General features: G+C 35.1%; 1 protein-coding gene across 1 annotated transcript in view; it reads right to left on the bottom strand.

Annotated features, from left to right (window-relative positions):
- Positions 1-24,139, bottom strand: part of AGBL4 (AGBL carboxypeptidase 4) — a gene marked incomplete at both ends in the record, with an annotated part of 1,397,496 nt that overhangs the window by 1,141,644 nt on the left and 231,713 nt on the right. The window contains one exon of the mRNA XM_082613081.1: positions 2,166-2,290. Within this exon, the coding sequence (XP_082469207.1) occupies positions 2,166-2,290 (125 nt within the window). The remainder of the gene's footprint in view (positions 1-2,165; positions 2,291-24,139) is intronic.

Genomic DNA, 24,139 nt, shown 5'->3' on the forward strand with positions numbered 1-24,139 from the left:
CATATATAACTTAAGAAACACATTTTCCTAACACTCGAGCCATCCCACTGCTCTGCAACCCCCGCACCTGACTATAGGAGCTATATAAGGATAGTCTTTATGAGAGACTAACATGAAAGAAAAACTAGACTAGGAATTCAACATGGCCCAAAGTTAAAAAAAAAAAAAAACACTATAATTTCAGAGTTTCTGTTAGGTCTCTACTTATCAGAGGATATAAGACTCTGTTCCTTGAAAAGTAATAGGTCTCATTTCTTAGGAGTTAGTGGATTCCTGGCTACAGTAGGCAAGTTGAAAGGTATGTATGCATGTGCTGTGCATAAACAGGAAAAGAGTAATCCCCTTTATGAATTTAGAAATCCTGGCAGATTATACTGCTTTAAAGAAAATGTTTCCTTTCCTTAATATGAATTGACTATACTGCCTCAGAATTACTGTTTGTTTTTCAGTGGTGTGTGTATGTGACAATTGTAAGTTACTGACATGAAACAGGCACACCAACAGAAGAATGAGGGGTTGTATGCTTACCTCATGGTAGCAAAGAGATCTTCATAGGGAACCCAAACTTGGAGTGCCAAGATTCAGTCTTGTACATGTGGCTAAAGCCTCCTGTTGTGAGTTATACTCTCAAGAGTCAGTAACATAGACTTTGGAAAAAGCACTTTGAGGATCATTGATTGTCTTGCTGGAATAAGAGGGACAATCCTAGGGACAGGTGAAGCCCTGTAGGCAAAGTGTAGGTTTCCCAAAGGTGGTTTCAGGGAAGGAATATTATTCTTACTATGAGAAACTGAAAAAGGAATTCCCTCATGGGAGAGTAAGTCAAACTAAGAAGCAAAGCAAGGAACTAAAGTTTGTCCTAGAGCAACAATCTGTGTGAGGTTTAACTTTTTTCCCACTGTCCTAAATTGCTATATCATATATAGCTAACCATGTTCAAAGCTCTCTCATATATTTAATTCCTTCTAGTTAGGCCTAAACGTCAGTAAACATTACATACACCCAGTCCTGTGTCAGTGGTGTTGTAGAAAATTAAAAGAATCGGTAGTAAGGTGAAGTGGTTGTTACTGAACCCCTCTTCTGCTGAAGCCAGCATGCCAGGAACAGCATTGTGTCAAGGACAAATGAGGGTCCCTAAATTCCAGACACTGACCACTGCCTACCTAACACATGACTCAAGTTGCAGCTGAAGGAAACAGAGAGAAGCAAGCAACCAGGTGAAAGAGCAAGCAGAATAGATTGACTTGGGAAGGGAAATTAAACAAACTCCTCACTTTCTCCCAAATATGCTAGAAAAAAATGACCCTGAAGGAAGAAGGCAGATGTTAGATTATAGGGCTACGCTTCATCTGCTTAAAAGAATCCTATCACTATGTGTACAAAGCTTGTGCAAAGTCTTCCAGAATCAGCTGTCTCAATATAATAATGATAACTGATTTCTTAGGGTTAGCTTTTTATTAATGTTTTTCAAAGCATATGTCGTTAGTTCTCTCTATCTTCATCAATACTTTTATTCAAAACAGATTTGAACAGGATTATAAAAACATATACTGTTCTGTTAGAAAATGTAGATGAAGTAATCATGGTTAAAGATAAATAAGTACTATCAGAATAACAGAAAAGTTAGTATACAAAAACACAAGCAAAAAAAGCTTTCCAGAGTCATTATATTGGGCTATAAAATTGGCTCAGAGTTTTCCAGCAGCCAAGGCAAAGGGAAAAAGTAGGATGAGTTACAAGAATCATATTGTTTTTAAGATAGAAACACCTTGTTATACAGGAGAAGAAAAGCTTTTTCTGAAACTGAGGCCTGTGAAAAAAATAAAATACAGAACAGCACTCTATTATAAACGTAATAGCAAGTCACTTGCAATGGTTCCTTATAGTGTCCCCCAAGGAAGCCTAGCATATAATGCTAATGCTTCCATCGGTAAAGAACACTTTGAGTTCTCAGATAATCTACTTGTTTTTTTCATAAACATCATATAACAAAAGTCAGCATATTATACCTGTTACTCTCTATCTCTTAAAATAAAATGATATCACTACAGCACATATACAAGAATATATTCCTAATATGGTCATTATTTTGATATTACTAAAATAACACAAAAGTATAATCTTCCTACCAAAACCACACTGAAGGTATCCACTATTTCTCTCACCTGTGATTCTTTCACGTTCTCAACAGTAAAGTTGAACCAGACTCGGAAGCGTGGATTACAGGTATCCGGCCTAATGAATAAATCATACTCAAACTCAGAGACCTGGTCCACCCGTCCAAGGTTACCTGTTAATAAAAATTAAGAGAACTGGGTTTTAATAGAAGTTCATGAAGCTCAATGGTATATACATTTAAATATAATGAGCTCTGCCAATGACATTTGTAATCATTCAGTACTTATAGGTTCATTTTTCACAATCTGCAGGGCTGCCAACTCTGAATGTAGTCCAGAAAGAGGAGGTTTTCAGCTAGTCTAGGCTGTGGTACAAGCAACTCTTCCTATCCTTATGACCTAGCAGATCTATTTGTGCAACAAGTATCTTTGACAGATTGGGATGCTGTATAGAGCATGTGGCAAGCCCCTGTAAACCAAGTAAGAATAACAACCAAACTTCAGTTTCCTAGTTAGAAAAACAAAGATGATAATACCTCATGTATTTTGTATTAAGTATTATGGTATACAAATTACCTCTAATATATTTGATCCTGTTTAATTCTCACAACACGGCTATGCAGTTTGTACTGTGCTTGGTGTATTTCCGAACTTCTATCAGAACATGTTAAAGAATATATAAAGCAGAGTAAGGTTTAAACAAAAATTAGAAGTAGTTGCTACATAACAGTAATAATGGTAAAGTCGCAAACAGCCATGAAATTAATTTCCATTTCCTCCACCAACAGAACAGGCATATCAAAAATGTATTAACTTAGATGTGAGTCCCATTCTTTGTCTCTCCTCTTTCTGCCTGATATTCTAATGAGTGGTAAATTGCCCAAAATGTTAACAGTGGGATGGGATAAAAACAAAAACTAAGGCTTGTGAATTCTCAAACCAGATAATCAACAACTAAAGAAGAGTACACACGACTATAGAAAGCAACAAAGCAATTGATTGAGAAGTCAGTATAGTATTGCACTTGAAGAGCACAGCAACATCCTACTTTTAACAGTAAGGTCCTTCTTTATAGCACAGGGAACTATATTCAATATACTGGGATAAACCATAATGGAAAAGAATATAAAAAAGAATGTATATACGTATATAACTGAGTCACTCTGCTGTACAGCAGAAATTAACACAACACTGTAAGTCAACTATACTTCAATTAAAAAAATATTTTTAATAATTCCATAAGTCATCCCCCAAAAATGAGCTCTAGCCTATCTTTCTCCAAAAGAACACTCAGAATTAAACTTTAACCTATATCCACCAAAGTTTTAAATTATTTCTTTTACTAGTTCTACTGGCATGTCACTTGTTTTTCTGAGCAACAGTTGTAGTAGATGCAGTACTAGCCTGGGAATCATCAGACCTGAATTTGAGCTCAACTGACTCACTGTGCAACAATGGCCTCATTGTTGCAATATTCTGCAATACTCTGCAATATTCTCATTTTGTAGATGAGGACTCTCAGGGCCTCATTTGCAAAATGAGAATATTGAGTTACCTAACTTCTAAGGTTCCTTTCAGCTGTAACATTCTTTGGCTGCCTGATTCTAGGATTGATCAGGCAGTGATCCAAGACAATAAGAGAACCCTTCCTTCAAAATCAAATCAGTTAACCTTAGGGTGATTTTTGTCTGCTCTCATTAAAATGTGGGTGGAGAAACCAAACTTATTCCTCCTTCCAGAACCAGAACAATCAGTTACCTCAAGTTAAGTACATAAATATTTTTAAAAATGCATTGATGGGAAAATACAAATAAGAGCTAATCAGGATGAAAAACTTTTAATTTTTCTAGTTTCAATTTTCTTCAGAATTTCCAAGGAGATTCTTCAATGAAATAGTCCTTTCAAATATTATCCTCCAAAAATATTTACTAGGCTTCTGTTGTAGAGGGCAAAACACTTATTACATGAGAGCACTAAAGTTGAAATCAGAAGATCTAGACTCAAGTTTTATCTCTGTCACTTACTGACTGACCTTGGAAAATTCACTTAACCTCTATCAACCTCTGCTTTTTCAACTATAAAGTAAGAATCATATAAATAGAAATATGAATATTTATCTCTAGGTTAATTAATATGAACACTAATTTTAACTAGTATATAACTGATATTAACACGAATTTTCAATAGAAACTTAACATTTTCTGAGCATTTCTACATGCCACATAGTGTCCCAAATGCTAGATATACTAATCTATTTAATTCTCACAACAACACCCACGTGGTAGAAACCATTACTATTCCCATTTTACATATGAAAAAAAACAAGGGACGAAGATATAAAATAACTTATCCAAAGCTATACAGCATGTAAGCAAGTATGAGTCAGCTGGGATTTGAATTCAAACAATATGTCTCTAGCCACTAGACAACAGCTTCTACTAAAAAAGCTGGTTGGAAGAATATAAAGATAATACACACTGAAGGTACAATACAAGTTATAATCCTTAATAAAAACTTACTATCCTTAAAAAAACAAAAAGTGAAAAAGTCACTATTTTCTTGACTTCTAAAATTTCATGGTTGAAAAATTAAACATTAATATACATTTCAATGTTCAAAGGAAAGAAGATTTTTATTTTGTTTTTAATTCTGGAGCACTATAAATGGATTCTAATAATAACATGTCTTAAAATTGTTGCTATATATTGTGTCTAATAATAATGCACCACATGTGTCTTAAAATTTACAGTTTCAAAGTTATTTCAGATCCTTTATATTACTAAAGCCTCACCATGACCCCATAATGAGTAAATTGAGACTCAGGAATGTTTAGTGCTTGCTTAAGTTCATGCTTTAAAGCACCACGGCAAGACCTTGAAACAAAGACTTCTGACTCCATTGTGTTACGCTTTGGAATATACCATAGCTACAGCCAATTCATTTCTTCAGCCCTTCAATCAGTTATTCATTCAAAAAGTACTATACTATGTACTGCAAAATAGAACAGATAGTAAGTCAAACAAAAACGTCTTTGCTTTCACTAAGTTTACAGTTCCAAATAATAATAAGCATCTAGTCTTTGGTCTTCTGTAACTATTCTGTTGGCCTTCTTCACCATTCCTATGACTACTATTCTCTCTGTGTGTATGCATAAAAATGCTTTCCTTGTATTACCAGGAATATTTCAACAAACTGCCAATTTATGATGTTCTGAATACAGCTATTGAAATAAGCTGACCATGCCTCTATATCATCTGGTTCCCTTCCATTTATATGAAAGGAAAGGAAAAAAAGCAAATAAGAATTTAAAATATAGGACAAATACAAAAAAAATTATATGTAGATTTTAAACACAAATATATCAATAAATATGTTAAATATAAATGGACTAAATATTACAAATAGAGATAAAAATACTCTGGATAAAAAAACAACTATATATATTGCTTATAAAGACAAACTTTACATTTAAGAGCACAGAAAGACTGAAAATAAATGGTCCTTTCAACTATCATCAGCCAAAAATATTTACTGAGCTCTACGCTGTAGATGGTACAATACTTATTAATTCAATGAAAAAGTTTTAACAGGAAAGCACTATCAAAAATAAAAGCTAATGTAGCTATATTTATCTCAGACAAGGTAGGCTTTAAATCAAGAAATGTTACTAGAAATGAACAGAGATATTTCATGATGCAAAAAAGGTAAGTCCATCAACAAGATACAAAAATCTTAAAAGTATATACAACAAACAATAGATCTTCAAAATATATAAATAAAATTTGACAAAATAAAAGAAGATAGAGACAAATTTAGAAATATAGTGAGAAATTTTAACATACAATACCACAAACTGAGAAAAACCAAGATAATATTCAGAAAGGATTTAGACAATTTGAAAATGTGATTTAAAAGGATATCTAGTTCTAATTACAGAACATTTTTTATTTATAGAACTACAGAATATATATCCTTTTCAAAAGAACATGGTACATTCAAAAAATTGATATGTTGATCCATAAAGGAAGTCTCAACAAATTTCAAAGGAATTTATACTATATTGCATAAGTTCTCTTATCCCAGTGATAATATTTTAAACTAAATCATAATCAATATATGTCAATCAAAATTTGTGGGATGTAGCTAAATCAATTCTAAGATGGAAATATATATGTACACATACACATAGATTGATTTTCATTGATTTACACATAATATAAAATGTACTCTGAAAATCAATTTTCTAAGCTCCTATTATAAGAAGCTAAAAAGTAGGAATATATATTGAAACAGCCACTATGGAGAACAGTTTGGAGGTTCCTTAAAAAACTAAAAATAGAACTACCATACGATGCAGCAATCCCACTCCTGGGCGTATACCCAGAGAAAAACATAATTCAAGAAGACACATGCACCCCAAAGTTCATTGTAGCACTATTTATAATAGCCAGGACATGGAAGCAACCTAAATGTCCATCAACAGAGGAATGGATACAGAAGATGTGGTACATACATACAATGGAATATTACCCAGCCATAAAAGGAATGAAACTGGGTAATATGCAGGGACGTGGATGGACCTAGAGACTGTCATACAGAGTGAAGTAAGTCAGAAAGATATAAACAAATACCATACATTAACGCATTTATGTGGAATCTAGAAAAATGGTATAGATGATCTTATATGCAAAGCAGAAATAGAGACAGAGACAGTGATCAAACGTATGGATACCAAAGGGGAAAGGCTGGGGGACAGAATGAATTGGGAGATTGGGATTGACATATATACACTACTGATACTATATATAAAATAGATAACTAATGAGAACCTACTGTATAGCACAGGAAACTCTACTCAATGCTCTGTGGTGACCTAAATGGGAAGGAAATCTAAAAAAGAGGGGATATATGTATATGTATACCTGATTCACCTTGCTGTACAGTAGAAACTAACACAAAATTGTAAAGCAATTATACTCCAACAAAAAATTAATTTAATAAAAGGAGAGAACAATGTAGAGAATCCCATTTAAAAAGACAAAAGAGTGATACTTTCAAACAAAAAAAGTGGAAGGAAATAAGACAGGTAAGAGGAGAAAATCATATAAATTTTTAAATGTACTCTGCAGAAAACTTAAAACATGAAGAGATAGTTTTTTTGAAAAAGACTTTTAATATGAACAAACTCCAGGAAGCTCATACAGAAAAAATAAAGAGTAAGAAAACACATATAATAATATCAAAAATTAAGAGAGACTAGTACTACATGTCCTTTACAATCAGACAAGAAGAAAAAAAAACAACAAACATATTGTAAACTATGTCAATACATTTGAAAAATAGATGAAATGTATAATTTCTTATAAAAACAGTTTATTGAAACTAAAATATGAAGCAATATAAAATGTGAATTATTCAATAACTACTAAATGGACCTGATCCTTAATTTTAAATGTTCCCACAAAAAAAAATTCCAGCCCTAACGGTTTCACTTCTGAACACCTATAAACTTATAAGAAAGAGTTAATCTCAAGCACATTCTTCCAGAGGAAAAAAGGAAACATTTCCCAATTCACTTTATGAAGCCAGGACAATATTATACCAAAACATGACAAGATTATTACAAAAAAAGGAAACATATAGGTAAATCTCTTTCACAAACCTAGATGTAAAATACTAAAGAAAATACTAGCTAATTTAGTCCAATCATCAATAGAAGAGATGACAGATCATGAAAAGTTGGAATTATTACAAAATAATATTTAAGGATCATCAATCCAAATAACACATTTACAAAATAAAGAACAAATAGGTGATCGTCTCAAAAGCAGAAAAAGTATTTGATAGAAAAGCAACATCTCTGTTTCTGGCTCAGACACGTTGAAGTAACTATAAAGAGACTAGCCCCACTGTCAAGAATTTTAAAGCTGGGAAAATATATTAAACAACTCTTTTCAGACATTAGGAAACAGACAACATGATACAGCGATCCATGAGAGAAGAGACACTCACAAGATGAGCTCCCACAATAGGACTGACTCTCCACCACGGAAAGACTTCCCAACTATGTCAGGAAACCAGACACCAACCAGACTAAAGAGATCCTGTGAGCTGTGTGTACAGAAATAAAATTTGAAGCTGTTTAAGCAGCTGAAACCTGAGAGTAGGGCATTAGAAAGGAGAAAACTATACAAGATGGTGGTAGTGAGGGGGTAACCCAGAAAATTCTAGGATCATTTCTTGTAAGTCTGTGGCTGAGGGCTAGACAGCACATGCACAGGGTGAAACTACATTAGATTTATCAAGAGAACTTACTTCAGTGTTGAAAGAAAAACAGAGATACAGTACGTTCCCTACATATGAACGACTTACATTCCAAGAGTGCATTCGTAAGTCCAATTTGTGTGTAAGTCCAACAAAGTTAGCCTAGGTACCCAACTAATACAATTGGCTATATAGTACTGTACTGTAATAGGTTTATAATACTTTTCACACAAATAATGCATAAAAAAACAAACACTAAAAACAAAGAAAACATTTTTAATCTTAGAGTACAGTACCTTGAAAAGTACAGTAGTACAGTACAACAGCTTACATACCGGGGCTGGCATGGAGTGAACAGGCAAGGAGAGTTACTGACTGGAGGAGGGGGAGGAGGTGGGAGATGGTAGAGCTGAAGGATTTCAGCAATAGGAGAGGGAGGGCAAGCTGCAATTTCACTCACGCCTGACGTTGATGGCACAGGTTCTGGTTCCTCGCTGGATTCAATTCTATCTACTCTCTTCAAAAAATGATCCAGTGATAACTGGATAGTAGCTCTTTTTTTCTCATCATAGATGACATGGTAGCATTGGATTGCATTCTGAACGGCTGCTGCAACCTTCCTGTACCATTCTAGGTTTGGGTCCTGTGCCTCAAAAACTAACAGTGCCCCTTAAATAAAGAAAATCCTCTTACCATTTCCTGACTCACGAATCTCTTCAGTTCTTCAGTTACTTCTTCCTCTTGTGTCTCTTTGTCCTTTCTCTGGGCCTCCAATTCTATCAAGTCTTCATTAGTAAGCTCCTCGTGTTGCACAGCAAGGAGTTTAATGAAGTCGTCCTCTTGAAGATCTAGCTCCAGCTTCTTGCTGAGGGTCACTAAGTTGCTGAAAACCTCTTTGGACTCCTTATCCACCTTCTCAAGTCCACAAAAATCGTGCACAACCTGAGGGCAAAGGTTTTTCCAAACCCCATTCATGGTGACAGCCGTAACCTCACACCAAGAAAGTCAATGTTTTTCATGGCCTCGTAGATGTTATAGTCCTTCCAAAATTGTTGCAAGGTTGTTCCTGATTCATCACTTGCCTTTACTGCCTGACAAAAAGTGTGATGTAAATAACATTTCTTGAAAGTCACTATAACTCCCTGGTCCATAGGTTAGAGCGATGTCGTATTCGGTGGCAGATGCACTACTTTGACATTGGGATGAAAGTCATCCAAGAATGGGGTGTGGTCCAGAGCATTGTCAAGCAGCAAAAGAATGTTGAATGTGATGTCCTTCTCCAAGCAATATTTCTGTACCTCTGGGTATCCCAGAGGTGGTGGAAAAACCAATCCTGGAAAATGGCCTGTGTAACCCAGGCTTTGGGGTTACTCTTCCACACAACAGGAAGAGAGCCTTTGGCTATGTTTTTAAGGGCTCTTGGGTTCTCTGAAAGATAAACTAAAAGAGGTTTTAGCTTCATATCAACAGAAGCATTGCCACCAAACAAGAGTTAGCCTATCCTTTTCTGCTTTATAGCCTGGCATCAAATTTTCCTCCTTACTGATGTAGCTTCGGTCTCGCATCCGCCTGCAGTACAGTCCTGTCTCATCCACATTAAAAGCCTGCTCAGGTAAATGCGTGCCTTCATCAATAATTTCTCGAAGCATTTCAGGAAATTCCTGGGCAGCTACCATATCTGCACTCGCTGCCTTGCCACTTACTTTTACATTGTGAAGGTTGGCACTAGCCTTGAACCAATGAAACCAGCCATGGCTGGCACTAAAAAATGCACCCTCTGATTCTTCACCATGTTTCTTCTTCAAGTCTTCATAAAGGCTTTTAGCTTTCTCTTGAATCAGCATTAAGCTGAGTGGGACCCAATGCTGATGTTGATCCTGCATCCACACGCTGAGAAGTTTCTCCATCTCCTCCATCACTTTTCTATGCTTCCTCAATATTATTGTTGACATCAGCAGCACAGCAGACTTCACATGTTCCATAATCTTGTCCTTGTTCTTTAGAATCATGCCGATGGTTGAATGATTCATGTTACAAGAATGAGCAACGTCTATCATCTTTTTGCTTTGCTCTACTCTCTCAATAATTTTCACTTTTGTTTGCATCATTATCACTTGGTGCTTCTTAGCAGTACCAGCTACATCACTGCTACTTTTATGCTTGCTTCCAGACACACTGGAGTTGAAGTAAAGATACTGTACTACTGTACTCTACACAGTACTGTAAAGTACACAAAAGCACAACCACTTGTAGAGGATGCAAGCATGTGACACATACACTGGACACATGAACTAACTTACATGATTGGACATGTGAACGCATGTCACAATTTTGAAAGGTCACAACTTGAAAGTTTGTATGTAGGGGACTAACTGTACTAGAGATGAAGCAATGCTGGGTAAGATGGTGTTGGGAGCCCAGTGCAGCTAAAGTGGAAGAACTTTTAACACCTCATACATAATAGTCAATTGAGATACCAGAAGAGACATACCTTAGAAATAAGAACCATGTCCTAAAGAAATAACTATTCTATATTTTCCCTGAAAACCAAGTTCTGATAAAATTCATGTGTGAGAAAGTTTGGACCCAAGTTAGAGTAGTTCAGAAATACCTAGGGCTTCTGACAAATCTATCTCAATAAAATTTAGAACCATGCCTACAGAAGTTTAAGGTAATCAGCCTTGAAATGATCAGTAATTGAACTGACTTCTATAATAAATACCAATTTGATTCAGAAGAGGATAACAGAATCCATTCTCTAAAAGGTATCATCCATTCTATCCATTACACAATCTAAAGTTACTAGATACTTTAAATAATTAAATTTAATCCTTAATCAAAGGAGTGGAGAGAAGCAAATAATACAAATCCACCGTGAGATTCAGATGTATTATTTAGCAGACAAAGACATTTTAAATTGGCTGTTATAGTCAAGGAACAAAAAGAAAACACATTACAGGAATTAAAGAAAATTATAATTTTCCTGTGTGAGCGGACAGGAAATTTCATCAGAAAGATGAAAACATTTTAAAAAGACCAAATAAACATTCTATAACTAAAAAGTACAGTAACTAAAATGAAAAACTAACGTGATGGGCTTAACACCAAATTAGAGATGGAAAAGAGTCAGTGAACTTGAAGATGGATCAATTTTAAAGCCATATAATCTGAAGAACACAAAAAAAGAAATGGAAGAAAAATAAACAGAGCTCCAGAATAAGCCAAAAATTTCCCAAATGTAATAAAAAATATAATGAATTAGATATCTTAGAATCTCAGAAAACCTCATACAGGATAAATAAAAAGAAAAAATAACAAGGAATGTGTGAGTTAGTATATAAATGGATATTCTCCATTTCATTACTTGAGCATCGGAGTTCTTAGGCCAAAGATAAAATCATTAAAAAAAAAAAAAGTTCCAGGGAGTTCCCTGGCAGTCCAGTCATTAGGACTCCACGTTTTCACTGCTGTGGGCCTGTGTTCGATCTCTGGTCAGGAAACTAAGATCCTGCAAGCCATGTTGCGGGGCCAAAAAATAAAATAAAATAAAATAAATTTCCTGTTTTATTTTCTGTTACCAGATTCAAAATATGAGAATAGATTGAGGAGACACAAAAGAATGTGTACCTCAAGACCTAGGCTGAAATGCACAGGGACATTTTTAGAAAGCAGGTGAGTAAAGGGACTTTAATAAACTCTTATGAAAACTCAGAAGAACCTACATACTGTTTTGTTTTGTTTCAATTTTTAAATTGAGGTTTAGTTGATGTATAATATTAAGAGCTTACAGACTGTTGATGATACTAGGTAATTTCCTGTGAGGAAAAAGAATTATCTCCTCTAAAATTTATATGGGAAATATCTCATTGAAAGCATTAAGATTTTTCTACATGTTGTCAGGGAGTGGCCTAAACATAATGAGTGTTCTAATAATGAACGGTTATCTGTGGGTGCTTATATAAAGTTGATAATCACCTTAACATAAAAGAAAAAGGAAGATGAAGAAAAGACTATACAAACAAGACTGATATTAGCTGGCAAGTACAGCATTTAATGGAGAAGTGTACTTACCTAGAAATTGGAACACTTAACAGCTGATAGCTATCCTTCAGAGTTCTTCATGGCCTCTGCTCTGGCATAAATCATCTGTGAACGTGCTTCAGGCAACACAAGACAACTTTTCAGGGTCTATGCATTCTTAGTAAGATGATTTTCTAGACAATTTATCATGATGTAAGACCTTGGATTTTGATGTTCTTATACAAATGAGTAAATCACTAAAGTTCAATTTAAAGAGTCCATTGAGGGAGTTCCCTGGCAGTACAGTGATTAGGACTCTGCACTCTCACTGGTGTGGGCCCAGCTTCAATCCCTGGTCAGGGAATTAAGATCCCAAAGGCCATGCGATGCAGTCAGTAAATAAATAGTCCACTGAGTTTTACCCACATTTAATTCAATCAGATTCTCTTGTTTAAAAAGTAAATGACTGGTATTTTTTTAAATTATCCTGACAGTGTATAACATAATGTCCCCTTTTCCAGGGATTCTTGATAAAACTCTGTATGTATTACAAGATACATGGGACGTCCATGGTGGTCCAGCAGTTAAGACTCTGTGCTCCCAATGCAGGGGCCCTGCGTTTGGGGAACTAAATCCTGCATGCCACATCTAAGAGCCCACATGCCACAACTAAAGATACTGCATGCCACAACTAAAGATCCCCCACACTGCAACAAAGATCCCAAACGTGGCAACAAAAATCCCACGTGCCGCAACTAAGACACGATGCAGCCCAAATAAAAATATTTTAAAAAAAAAGAAACAGCAATTATTGAGTCTTCCATGCTGCCACAGTTACCCAATATGGAGGAAATCATGAGAAATTAAACTCCTTAGAAGGAGAAGGGAAAAGAGGGCTCATGATGAACTTCTTTGTTCCTCATGATGTGTAAACATTTTATTATCAGAAAATCCAACCATATCTAGTGCTTGTGGGATTACATGCTCTGCTTAGTTAGAATATTGATTAGTAAGGGGAGAGGTGAATACAAATTTTAATTTTAAAATTTTCTGATAGTAATTATACTTTGTACATCTACTAAATATGAATAAATATTGAGTTTTGTATATTTTCATTTATTGAAAATGTAGGAGTCGTTTTATCTGGGTCTCATTCTTTTTGTAATTAAAGAGAAGAACAGGGTTTCACTGGTGGCACAGTGGCTAAGAATCTGCCTGCCAATGGAGGAGACACGGGTTCAAGCCCTGGCCCAGGAAGATCCCACATGCCATGGAGCAACTAAGACCATGCACCTCAACTACTGAGTCTGTGCTCTAGAGCCCATGAGCCACAACTACTGAGCCTGTGTGCCACAACTATTGAAACCCGTGGGCTTAGAGCCCATGCTCCATAATAAGAGAAGCCACTGCAATGAGAAGCCCACGCACCACAATGAGGAGTAGCCCCCACTTGCCAAAACCAGAGAAAGCCTGCCCACAGCAACAAAGACCCAAAACAGCCAAAAATAAAAATAAAATAAATAAATTTATTTTAAAAAAAGAGAGAGAGACAAGCCATCTATTAAAGCAGCAAATGCCCCAAAACCAAAAAAGAAAGAAAAGAAAAACATACCTCAACCAAGGCACATAATCGTCATACTGATAAAAAATACATATAAGTAAAAAAGCTTGAAAGCAACCAGAAAAAAAGCCAAATACATACAGAAGGAAACAATAAGAATGTCCACTGACTTCTTTTCAGAAATAATGGAGGAGAGTAAATGACATTTCTAAAGTGATGAAAGAACAAAACTCACAACCATAATTGAATATTCAATAAAATATCCTTGAAAATAAGGGTAAAATAGGGGCTTCCCTGGTGGTGCAGTGGTTGAGAGTCTGCCTGCCGATGCAGGGGACACGGGTTCTGCCCCTGTCTAAGAAGATCCCACATGCCGTGGAGTGGCTGGGCCCATGAGCCATGGCTGCTGAGCCTGCGTGTCCAGAGCCTGTGCTCCACAACGGGAGAGGCCACAACAGTGAGAAGCCCGCATACCACACACACACACACAAAAAAAGGATAAAATGAAACATTCTCAGATAAATAAATTAAAGTTGACAGAATTTATTGCCAGCAGATCTTCACTACATGAAAAGCTAAAAGATGCAAAATTATATTAGATGGAATTCATATCTATAAGAACATATAAACAACATTAAAATAGTGAATAAGCATGTAAATATAATAAACTATTTTTGTCTCAACAGTTTCTTAAAGGCAACTGACTAAAGTTTTTTTTTAATGACATCTTAAGGGAGGTTTGCAAAGTATGTAGAAGGAAAATATATGACAACAACAGCAGCAAGAATTGGGATGGGTAAATAGAATTAAACTGATGAGAGGTTAGTAGAATGTAGAAAGAATAAGTTTTGAGTTAAAAAAGGTAGTAATTACAATGTACACAGTGTGAAGTGTTAAGGGTGTAATGGGAAAATATTGACTCTGAAATGACTTGATGAGTTATCAAGCTATGGAAAGAAACAGAAGAAAATGAAATGCATGTTAATAATCAAAAGAAGCCAATATGAAAATGCTACATTGTGATTCCAACCATATGATGCTCTGAAAAAACATAAAGTATGGAGATAATAACAAGATCAAATGTTAGGGAATGGAGAGATTAATAGGCAGTAGAGGATTTTTAGGGCAGTGAAAATAGTCTGTATGACAACAATGATGAATACTTGTAATCACATATTTATGCAAACCAATAGAAAGTGCAATACTAAGGGTGAACCCTAATGGACTTTGGGTTGATTATGATGCATCAAGTGGTTCATCAATTGTAACAGATATACCACTCTGGTGGGGGACATTGATAATGGGGGAGCCTATGCATGTGTTGGGACTGCATTATTTGAGAAAGCTCTGTACATTCCCCTCAATTTTGCTGTGATCTAAAAGTACTCTAAACAAATTTTGAACAAAAAATGTTCAAAGAATTTGGTAAGTTATAACTGCATATTTTTAGTTCAAGAGAAACCATTAAAGTAAATATAAAATAATGTTACTAAGAATGCAATACAGAAAATATATAACACTAAATAAAAATTTTATTAACCCAAATGAAGGCAGTAAAAGAACAACAGAGTAACAAGAAACAGAAGAGGCAGTAAGAAAATGAATACCAAGATATATCATTTAAGTATAACATATCAATAATTACACTAAAATAGAACAAATATATAAAAAAAATTCCAATAAAAAGCAGACATTGCTACATTGGAATAAAAAGCCAGATCCAAAAGACAAAAATAGTCTGAGGGCTTCCCTGGTGGGGCAGTGGTTGAGAGTCTGCCTGCCAATGCAGGGGACATGGGTTAGTGCCCCAGTCCAGGAAGATCCCACATGCTGTGGAGCAGCTGGACCTGTGAGCCATGGCTGCTGAGCCTGCGCATACAGAGCCTGTGCTCCACAACGGGAGAGGCCACAGCAGTGAGAGGCCGGTGTACCACAAAAAAAAAAAAAAAAAAAAAAAAAAAGTCTGAAATTAAAATAATTTTAAATTTTTCCTTCTTCCACCTATGAAAAAGGAGTGATCCATATTTAGGCATAATCAAACTATCAAAAGTCAAAGACCAAAAATCTCTTGAACACAGCAACAAACATCATAGCAACTCATTATGTTCAAGGAATCCTAAGTAAGATTAACAGCTGAGTTCTCATCAGAAACATGGAAGTCAGAAAGCAGAGGGATAACATATTCAAAGTGCTGAAAGAAAATATTTGATAGGCAGCAGAAATACTCTTCAAAAATGAAGACATTAAAACATTAGCAGATAATCATACCTGCCCTACAAGAAAAACTAAAGGATGTCCTTCTACTTGAAATGAAAGAACATTAGAAAATAACTGAAATCCACATGAAGAAATAAAGGGCACCAGTAAATGTAACTAGATAGGTAAATATAAGACAATATATAGGGCTTCCCTGGTGGCGCAGTGGTTGAGGGTCTGCCTGCTGATGCAGGGGACACAGGTTCGTGCCCCAGTCTGGGAAGATCCCACATACCATGGAGCGGCTGGGACCATGAGCCATGGCCGCTGAGCCTGCACATCCGGAGACTGTGCTCCACAGCAGGAGAGGCCACAGTAGTGAGAGGCCCGTGTACAACAACAACAACAACAAAAAAGACAGTATAAACATATTTTATGTTTGTACATATTTTTTTTTCCTACATATAGAAGACAATCACACACAGCAGTAATTATAAATCTGCATGGAGTGTACATAATGTATTCAGATGTAATTTTTATGACAATAAATATATATGTATATTATTGAAATTAAGTTGAAATAAATTCAAACTAGACTGCTATCAATTAAATTATATTCATTGCAATACCTAGGACAACCATTAAGAAAAGAAAATTTAAAATACAGTAAAATCAGTAACAAGAGAATTAAATAGTACACTAGATAATACTTATCTAACACAATAGAAGGCAGTTATGGAGGAATAAATAGGGAGGGAGGGATAAACCACTTAAAGGAGATAGCAAAATGATCATAGCTTATCAGTAATTACAATAAATGTAACTGGATTAAACACTCCAATTAAAAGGCAGTATATGTCAGAATAAATTTTTTTTTTAGTGAGCCAACCATATGCTGTCTAAAAGAGATGTATTTGAGACACAAAAACAGAAATAGGTTGAAAGTAGAAGGAAGGAAAATAATATACTAAACAGAGCAAAACTGAGCTGGAATGCCTATATATACTAATATCAGAAAAATTGAAGGAGATTGAAAAAGATATTCCGTGCAAATGGAAAGCAAAAGAAAGCTGGAGTAGCAATTCTCATATCAGACAAAATAGACTTTAAAATAAAGACTATTACAAGAGACAAAGAAGGACACAACATAATGATCAAGGGGTTGATCCAAGAAGAAGATATAACAATTGAAAATATTTATGCAACCAACATAGGAGCACCGCAATACATAAGGTAAATACTAACAGCCATAAAAGGGGAAATCGACAGTAACATATTCATAGTAGTGGACTTTCTTTCACCAATGGGAGATCACCAAAAATGAAAATAAATAAGGAAACACAAGCTTTAAATGATACATTAAACAAAATGGACTTTATTGATATTTATAGGACATTCCATCCAAAAACAACAGAATACACGTTTTCCACAAGTGCTCATGGAACATTCTCCAGGATAGATCATATCTTGGGTCACAAATCAAGCCTTGGTAAATTTAAGAAAATTGAAAGAACGAAAGACAGAGCTGGAGCAATCAGGCTCCCTGAATTCAGACTATACTACAAAGCTACAGTAATCAACACAGTATGGTACTGGCACAAAAACAGAAAGATAGATCAATGGAACAGGATAGAAAGCCCAGAGATAAACCCATGCACATATGGTCACCTTATCTTTGATAAAGGATGCAGGAAAGTACAGTGGAGAAAGGACAGCCTCTTCAATAAGTGGTGCTGGGAAAACTGGATAGGGACATGCATGTAAAAGTATGAGATTAGATCACTCCCTAAGACCATACAAAAAAATAAGCTCAAAATGGATTAAAGACCTAAATATAAGGCCAGAAACTATCATACTCTTAGAGGAAAACATAGGCAGAACACTCTATGATATGAATCACAGAAACATCCTTTTTGATGCACCTCCTAGAGAAATGGAAATAAAAACAAAAATAAACAAATGGGACCTAATGAAACTTAAAAGGTTTTGCACAGCAAAGAGAACCATAAACAAGACCAAAAGACAACCCTCAGAATGCGAGAAAATATTTGCAAATGAAGCAACTGACAAAGGATTAAGCTCCAAAATTTACAAGCAGCTCATGCAGCTCAATAACAAAAAAACAAACAACCCAATCCAAAAATGGGCAGAAGACCTAAATAGACATTTCTCCAAAGAAGATATACAGACTGCCAACAAACACATGAAAGAATGCTCAACATCATTAATCATTAGAGAAATGCAAATCAAAACTACAATGAGATATCATCTCACACCAGTCAGAATGGCCATCATCAAAAAATCTAGAAACAATAAATGCTGGAGAGGGTGTGGAAAAAAGGGAACACTCTTGCACTGCTGGTGGGAATGTGAATTGGTACAGCCACTATGGAGAATTGTATGGAGGTTCCTTAAAAAACTACAAATAGGACTACCATATGACCCAGAAATCCCAGTACTGGGCATATAGCCTGAGAAAACCATAATTCAAAAAGAGTCATGTACCAAAATGTTCATTGCAGCTCTATTTACAATAGCCAGGAGATGGAAACAACCTAAGATTCCATTATCAGATGAATGGATAAGGAAGATGTGGCACATATATAGAGTGGAATATTACTCAGCCATAAAAAGAAACAAAATTGAGCTATTTGTAATGAGGTGGATGGACCTAGAGTCTGTCATACAGAGTCAAGTAAGTCAGAAAGAGAAACACGAATATCATATGCTAATACATATATATGGAATTTAAGGGAAAAAAATGTCATGAAGAACATAGGGGTAAGACAGGAATAAAGACACAGACCTACTAGAGAATGGACTTGAGGATATGGGGAGGGGGAAGGGTAAGATGTGAGAAAGTGAGAGAGTGGCATGGACATATATACACTACCAAACGTAAAACAGATAGCTAGTGGGAAGCAGCCACATAGCACAGGGAGATCAGCTCGGTGCTTTGTGACCACCTGGAGGGGTGGGATAGGGAGGGTGGGAGGGAGGGAGACACAAGAGGGAAGAGATATGGGAACATATGTATACGTATAACTGATTCACTTTGTTATAAAGCAGAAACTAACACATCATTGTAAAGCAATTATATGCCAATAAAGATGTAAAAAAAAAAAATAGCTAGTGGGAAGCAGCCACAGCACAGGGAGATTAGCTCGGTGCTTTGTGACCACCTGTATGGGTGGGATAGGAGGGTGGGAGGGAGGGAGACGCAAGAGGGAGGAGATATGGGAACATATATATATATATATATATATATATATATATATATATATATATATACACACATATATATATATATAACTGATTCACTGTTATAAAGCAGAAACTAACACATCATTGTAAAGCAATTATACGCCAATAAAGATGTAAAAAATTTTGACTTTAAGACAAAAATTATTAGTACACACAACGAAGGATATTTTATAATGTAGGAAGGGCAATTCATTAAGAAGATATAGCAATTACAAATATCAGTGCACCTAACAAGAGTGTCCCAAAACAAATAACACAGAAACAGTCAGAATTAAAGGGACAAATAGACAAGTCAACAATAATAGCTGAAAACTTCAATATCCAACTTTATATAATGAATAGAATAACTAGAATATCAAGAAGGAAATATAAGAATTGAACAAAACAGCTAGATATATAGAACAGTCTACTCAACAGTAAAATATACATTCTCTTCATGTTTACAGGTATATTTTTCAGAAAAGACTAAAATGTAGAGCATAAAACAAATCTCAATAAATTTAACATGAAGGAAATCATGGAAAGTATTCTCTCCAAACAAAGTAGAAGGAAATTAGAAATCAATAACAGAAGAAAATTTAAGGAATTAAAAAAACATGTAGAAATTAAACAACACTTTCCTAAATAACAAAGAGGGTGAAAGAGGAAATCTGAAAGGAATTTATAAAATACCTTAGCATGAATGAAAACAAAGCTACTATCTATCAAAAGCTAAGGATGCATAGAAAGCAGTACTTATGCAGAAATATATAGCTGGATATGCTTATATTAAAAAAAGAAACATCTTAAACAAATAATCTAATCTGCTAATATTTCACCTTTTGAAGTTTAAAAATAAAGCAAACTAAACCCAAAGAAGGCAGAATAAAGGAAATAATAAAGGATGGAAGAAAACGAATAATAGAAAAACAATAGAGAAAATCAATAAAACCAAAAATTGTTGTTTTATGTGATCAATAAAATAGACAAATCTTTATCTATATTGTCTAAGAAAAAGGAGGACAATAAATGCATAAAATCAGGAATTAAATAGAGGACATACTATGACCAACTATATGCTAACAAATTAGATAACCTAGACAATATGAGCAAAATTCTGGGAAGACAAAAACAAAACTGACTAAAGAAGAAATACTAATATCTGTATAGACCTAAACAAAAATACTGATTTAATAATCAAAAAACTTATCACCAGGAAAAATCCAAGTGCAGATGTCTTCACTGGTAAATTCTACTAAACTTTTAAAGTAAAGTTAACACCAATCCTTAACAAGCTCTTCCCCAAAAATGAAGAAGAGAGAACACTTCCAAACTCATTCCTTGAGGCCAGGATGGTCTTGATACTAAAATCAACGACATCACATAAAAACTACACATCAATACCCTTTATGAATTTTGAACCCCAAATCCTCAATGAAATACTAGCAAACAAAATCCAGCAATATACGAAAATGACTGTACACCACAAGTGGGATTTAATGTTGAAATTCAATGAAATTCAAATGTTGGTTCAAGATATGAAAATCAATTAGTGCAATATACCACATTACTAGAATAAAGGACAAAAATCACATGATCATCTCAATAGATGCAGAAAAAGCACTTCACAAAATTTGATACTTTTCATGAGAATAAAACACTGGAAGACAAATAAACAGAAAGGAATTTTTAAAAATCCCACAGCTAATTACCATTGTTAATGGTGCAGGGCTGAAAGTTTTTCACCCTAAGATCTGGGGTAGGATAAGCACGTTTGCTCTCACCATTTCTGTTCAACATTGTAGTAGATATTCTAGCAAGGACAAGTAGGCAAGAAAAAGAAAAAAAAAAAGAATTCGTATTTGAAAAGGAGAAATAAATTATATCTATTTGCTAATGATACAAACTTTTATATAGAAAATCCTAAGGAATGCACATACAAAAAACAATTTAAGCTAAAAAAATATTTCAGCAACAGTGCAGGATACAAGTCATACAAAAATTAAATGTATCTCTATGCAGGAGAATTGAATAAGCTCAAAATGAGATTTAAAAAACAATTCCATTTATAATAGTATCACAAAAAATAAAATACTTAGGATAAATTTAACAAAAAGTGTTAAATAAACAAAGAATGCAAGGTTGTTTTTTTTTTTTTCTCTTTTTTTTTTCTTTTATTTATTTATTTTTTTTAATTTTTATTTCTTTTTATTTTTTTTTGCCTTATAACAGATTTAATCAGTTATACATATACATGTTTCCATATCCCCTCCCTTTTGCGTCTCCCTCCCACCCTCCCTATCCCACCCCTCCAGGCGGTCACAAAGCACCGAGCTGATCTCCCTGTGCTATGCGGCTGCTTCCCACTAGCTATCTATCTTACGTTTGGTAGTGTATATATGTCCATGCCGCTCTTTCACTTTGTCACAGCTTACCCTTCCCCCTCCCCATATCCTCAAGTCCATTCTCTAGTAGGTCTGTGTCTTTATTCCTGTTTTACCCCTAGGTTCTTCATGACATTTTTTTTTCTTAAATTCCATATATATGTGTTAGCATACAGTATTTGTCTTTCTCTTTCTGACTTACTTCACTCTGTATGACAGACTCTAGGTCTATCCACCTCATTACAAATAGCTCAATTTCATTTCTTTTTATGGCTGAGTAATATTCCATTGTATATATGTGCCACATCTTCTTTATCCATTCATCCGATGATGGACACTTAGGTTGTTTCCATCTCCGGGCTATTGTAAATAGGGCTGCTATGAACATTTTGGTACATGTCTCTTTTTGAATTATGCTTTTCTCAGGGTATATGCCCAGTAGTGGGATTGCTGGGTCATATGGTAGTTCTATTTGTAGTTTTTTAAGGAACCTCCATACCGTTCTCCATAGCGGCTGTACCAATTCACATTCCCACCAGCAGTGCAAGAGTGTTCCCTTTTTTCCACACCCTCTCCAGCATTTATTGTTTCTAGATTTTTTGATGATGGCCATTCTGACTGGTGTGAGATGATATCTCATTGTAGTTTTGATTTGCATTTCTCTAATGAGTAAAGATGTTGAGCATCCTTTCATGTGTTTGTTGGCAGTCTGTATATCTTCTGTGGAGAAATGTCTATTTAGGTCTTCTGCCCATTTTTGGATTGGGTTCTTTGTTTTTTTGTTATTGAGCTGCATGAGCTGCTTATAAATTTTGGAGATTAATCCTTTGTCAGTTGCTTCATTTGCAAATATTTTCTCCCATTCTGAGGGTTGTCTTTTGGTCTTGTTTATGGTTTCCTTTGCTGTGCAAAAGCTTTTAAGTTTCATTAGGTCCCATGTGTTTATTTTTGTCTTTATTTCCATTTCTCTAGGAGGTGGGTCAAAAAGGATCTTGCTGTGATTTATGTCATAGAGTGTTCTGCCTATGTTTTCCTCTAAGAGTTTGATAGTGTCTGGCCTTACATTTAGGTCTTTAATCCATTTTGAGCTTATTTTTGTGTATGGTGTTAGGGAGTGATCTAATCTCATACTTTTACATGTACCTGTCCAGTTTTCCCAACACCACTTATTGAAGAGACTGTCCTTTCTCCACTGTACATTCCTGCCTCCTTTATCAAAGATAAGGTGACCATATGTCCGTGGGTTTATCTCTGGGCTTTCTATCCTGTTCCATTGATCTATATTTCTGTTTTTGTGCCAGTACCATACTGTCTTGATTACTGTAGCTTTGTAGTATAGTCTGAAGTCAGGGAGCCTGATTCCTCCAGCTCCATTTTTCGTTCTCAAGATTGCTTTGGCTATTCGGGGTCTTTTGTGTTTCCATACAAATTGTGAAATTTTTTGTTCTAGTTCTGTGAAAAATGCCAGTGGTAGTTTGATACGGATTGCATTGAATCTGTAGATGGCTTTGGGTAGTAGAGTCATTTTCACAATGTTGATTCTTCCAATCCAAGTACATGGTACATCTCTCCATCTATTTGTATCATCTTTAATTTCTTTCATCAGTGTCTTATAATTTTCTGCATACAGGTCTTTTGTCTCCTTAGGTAGGTTTATTCCTAGATATTTTATTCTTTTTGTTGCAATGGTAAATGGGAGTGTTTCCTTGATTTCACTTTCAGATTTTTCATCATTAGTATATAGGAATGCCAGAGATTTCTGTGCATTAATTTTGTATCCTGCAACTTTACCAAATTCATTGATTAGCTCTAGTAGTTTTCTGGTAGCATCTTTAGGATTCTCTATGTATAGTATCATGTCATCTGCAAACAGTGACAGCTTTACTTCTTCTTTTCCGATTTGGATTCCTTTTATTTCCTTTTCTTCTCTGATTGCTGTGGCTAAAACTTCCAAAACTATGTTGAATAAGAGTGGTGAGAGTGGGCAACCTTGTCTTGTTCCTGATCTTAGTGGAAATGGTTTCAGTTTTTCACCATTGAGGACGATGCTGGCCATGGGTTTGTCATATATGGCCTTTATTATGTTGAGGAAAGTTCCCTCTATGCCTACTTTCTGCAGGGTTTTTATCATAAATGGGTGTTGAATTTTGTCGAAAGCTTTCTCTGCATCTATTGAGATGATCATATGGTTTTTCTCCTTCAATTTGTTAATATGGTGTATCACGTTGATTGATTTGCGTATATTGAAGAATCCTTGCATTCCTGGAATAAACCCCACTTGATCATGGTGTATGATCCTTTTAATGTGCTGTTGGATTCTGTTTGCTAGGATTTTGTTGAGGATTTTTGCATCT

This window comes from Mesoplodon mirus, assembly GCF_964341445.2.
Source record: "Mesoplodon mirus genome assembly, chromosome: 3".
Lineage (NCBI taxonomy): Eukaryota > Metazoa > Chordata > Mammalia > Artiodactyla > Ziphiidae > Mesoplodon > Mesoplodon mirus.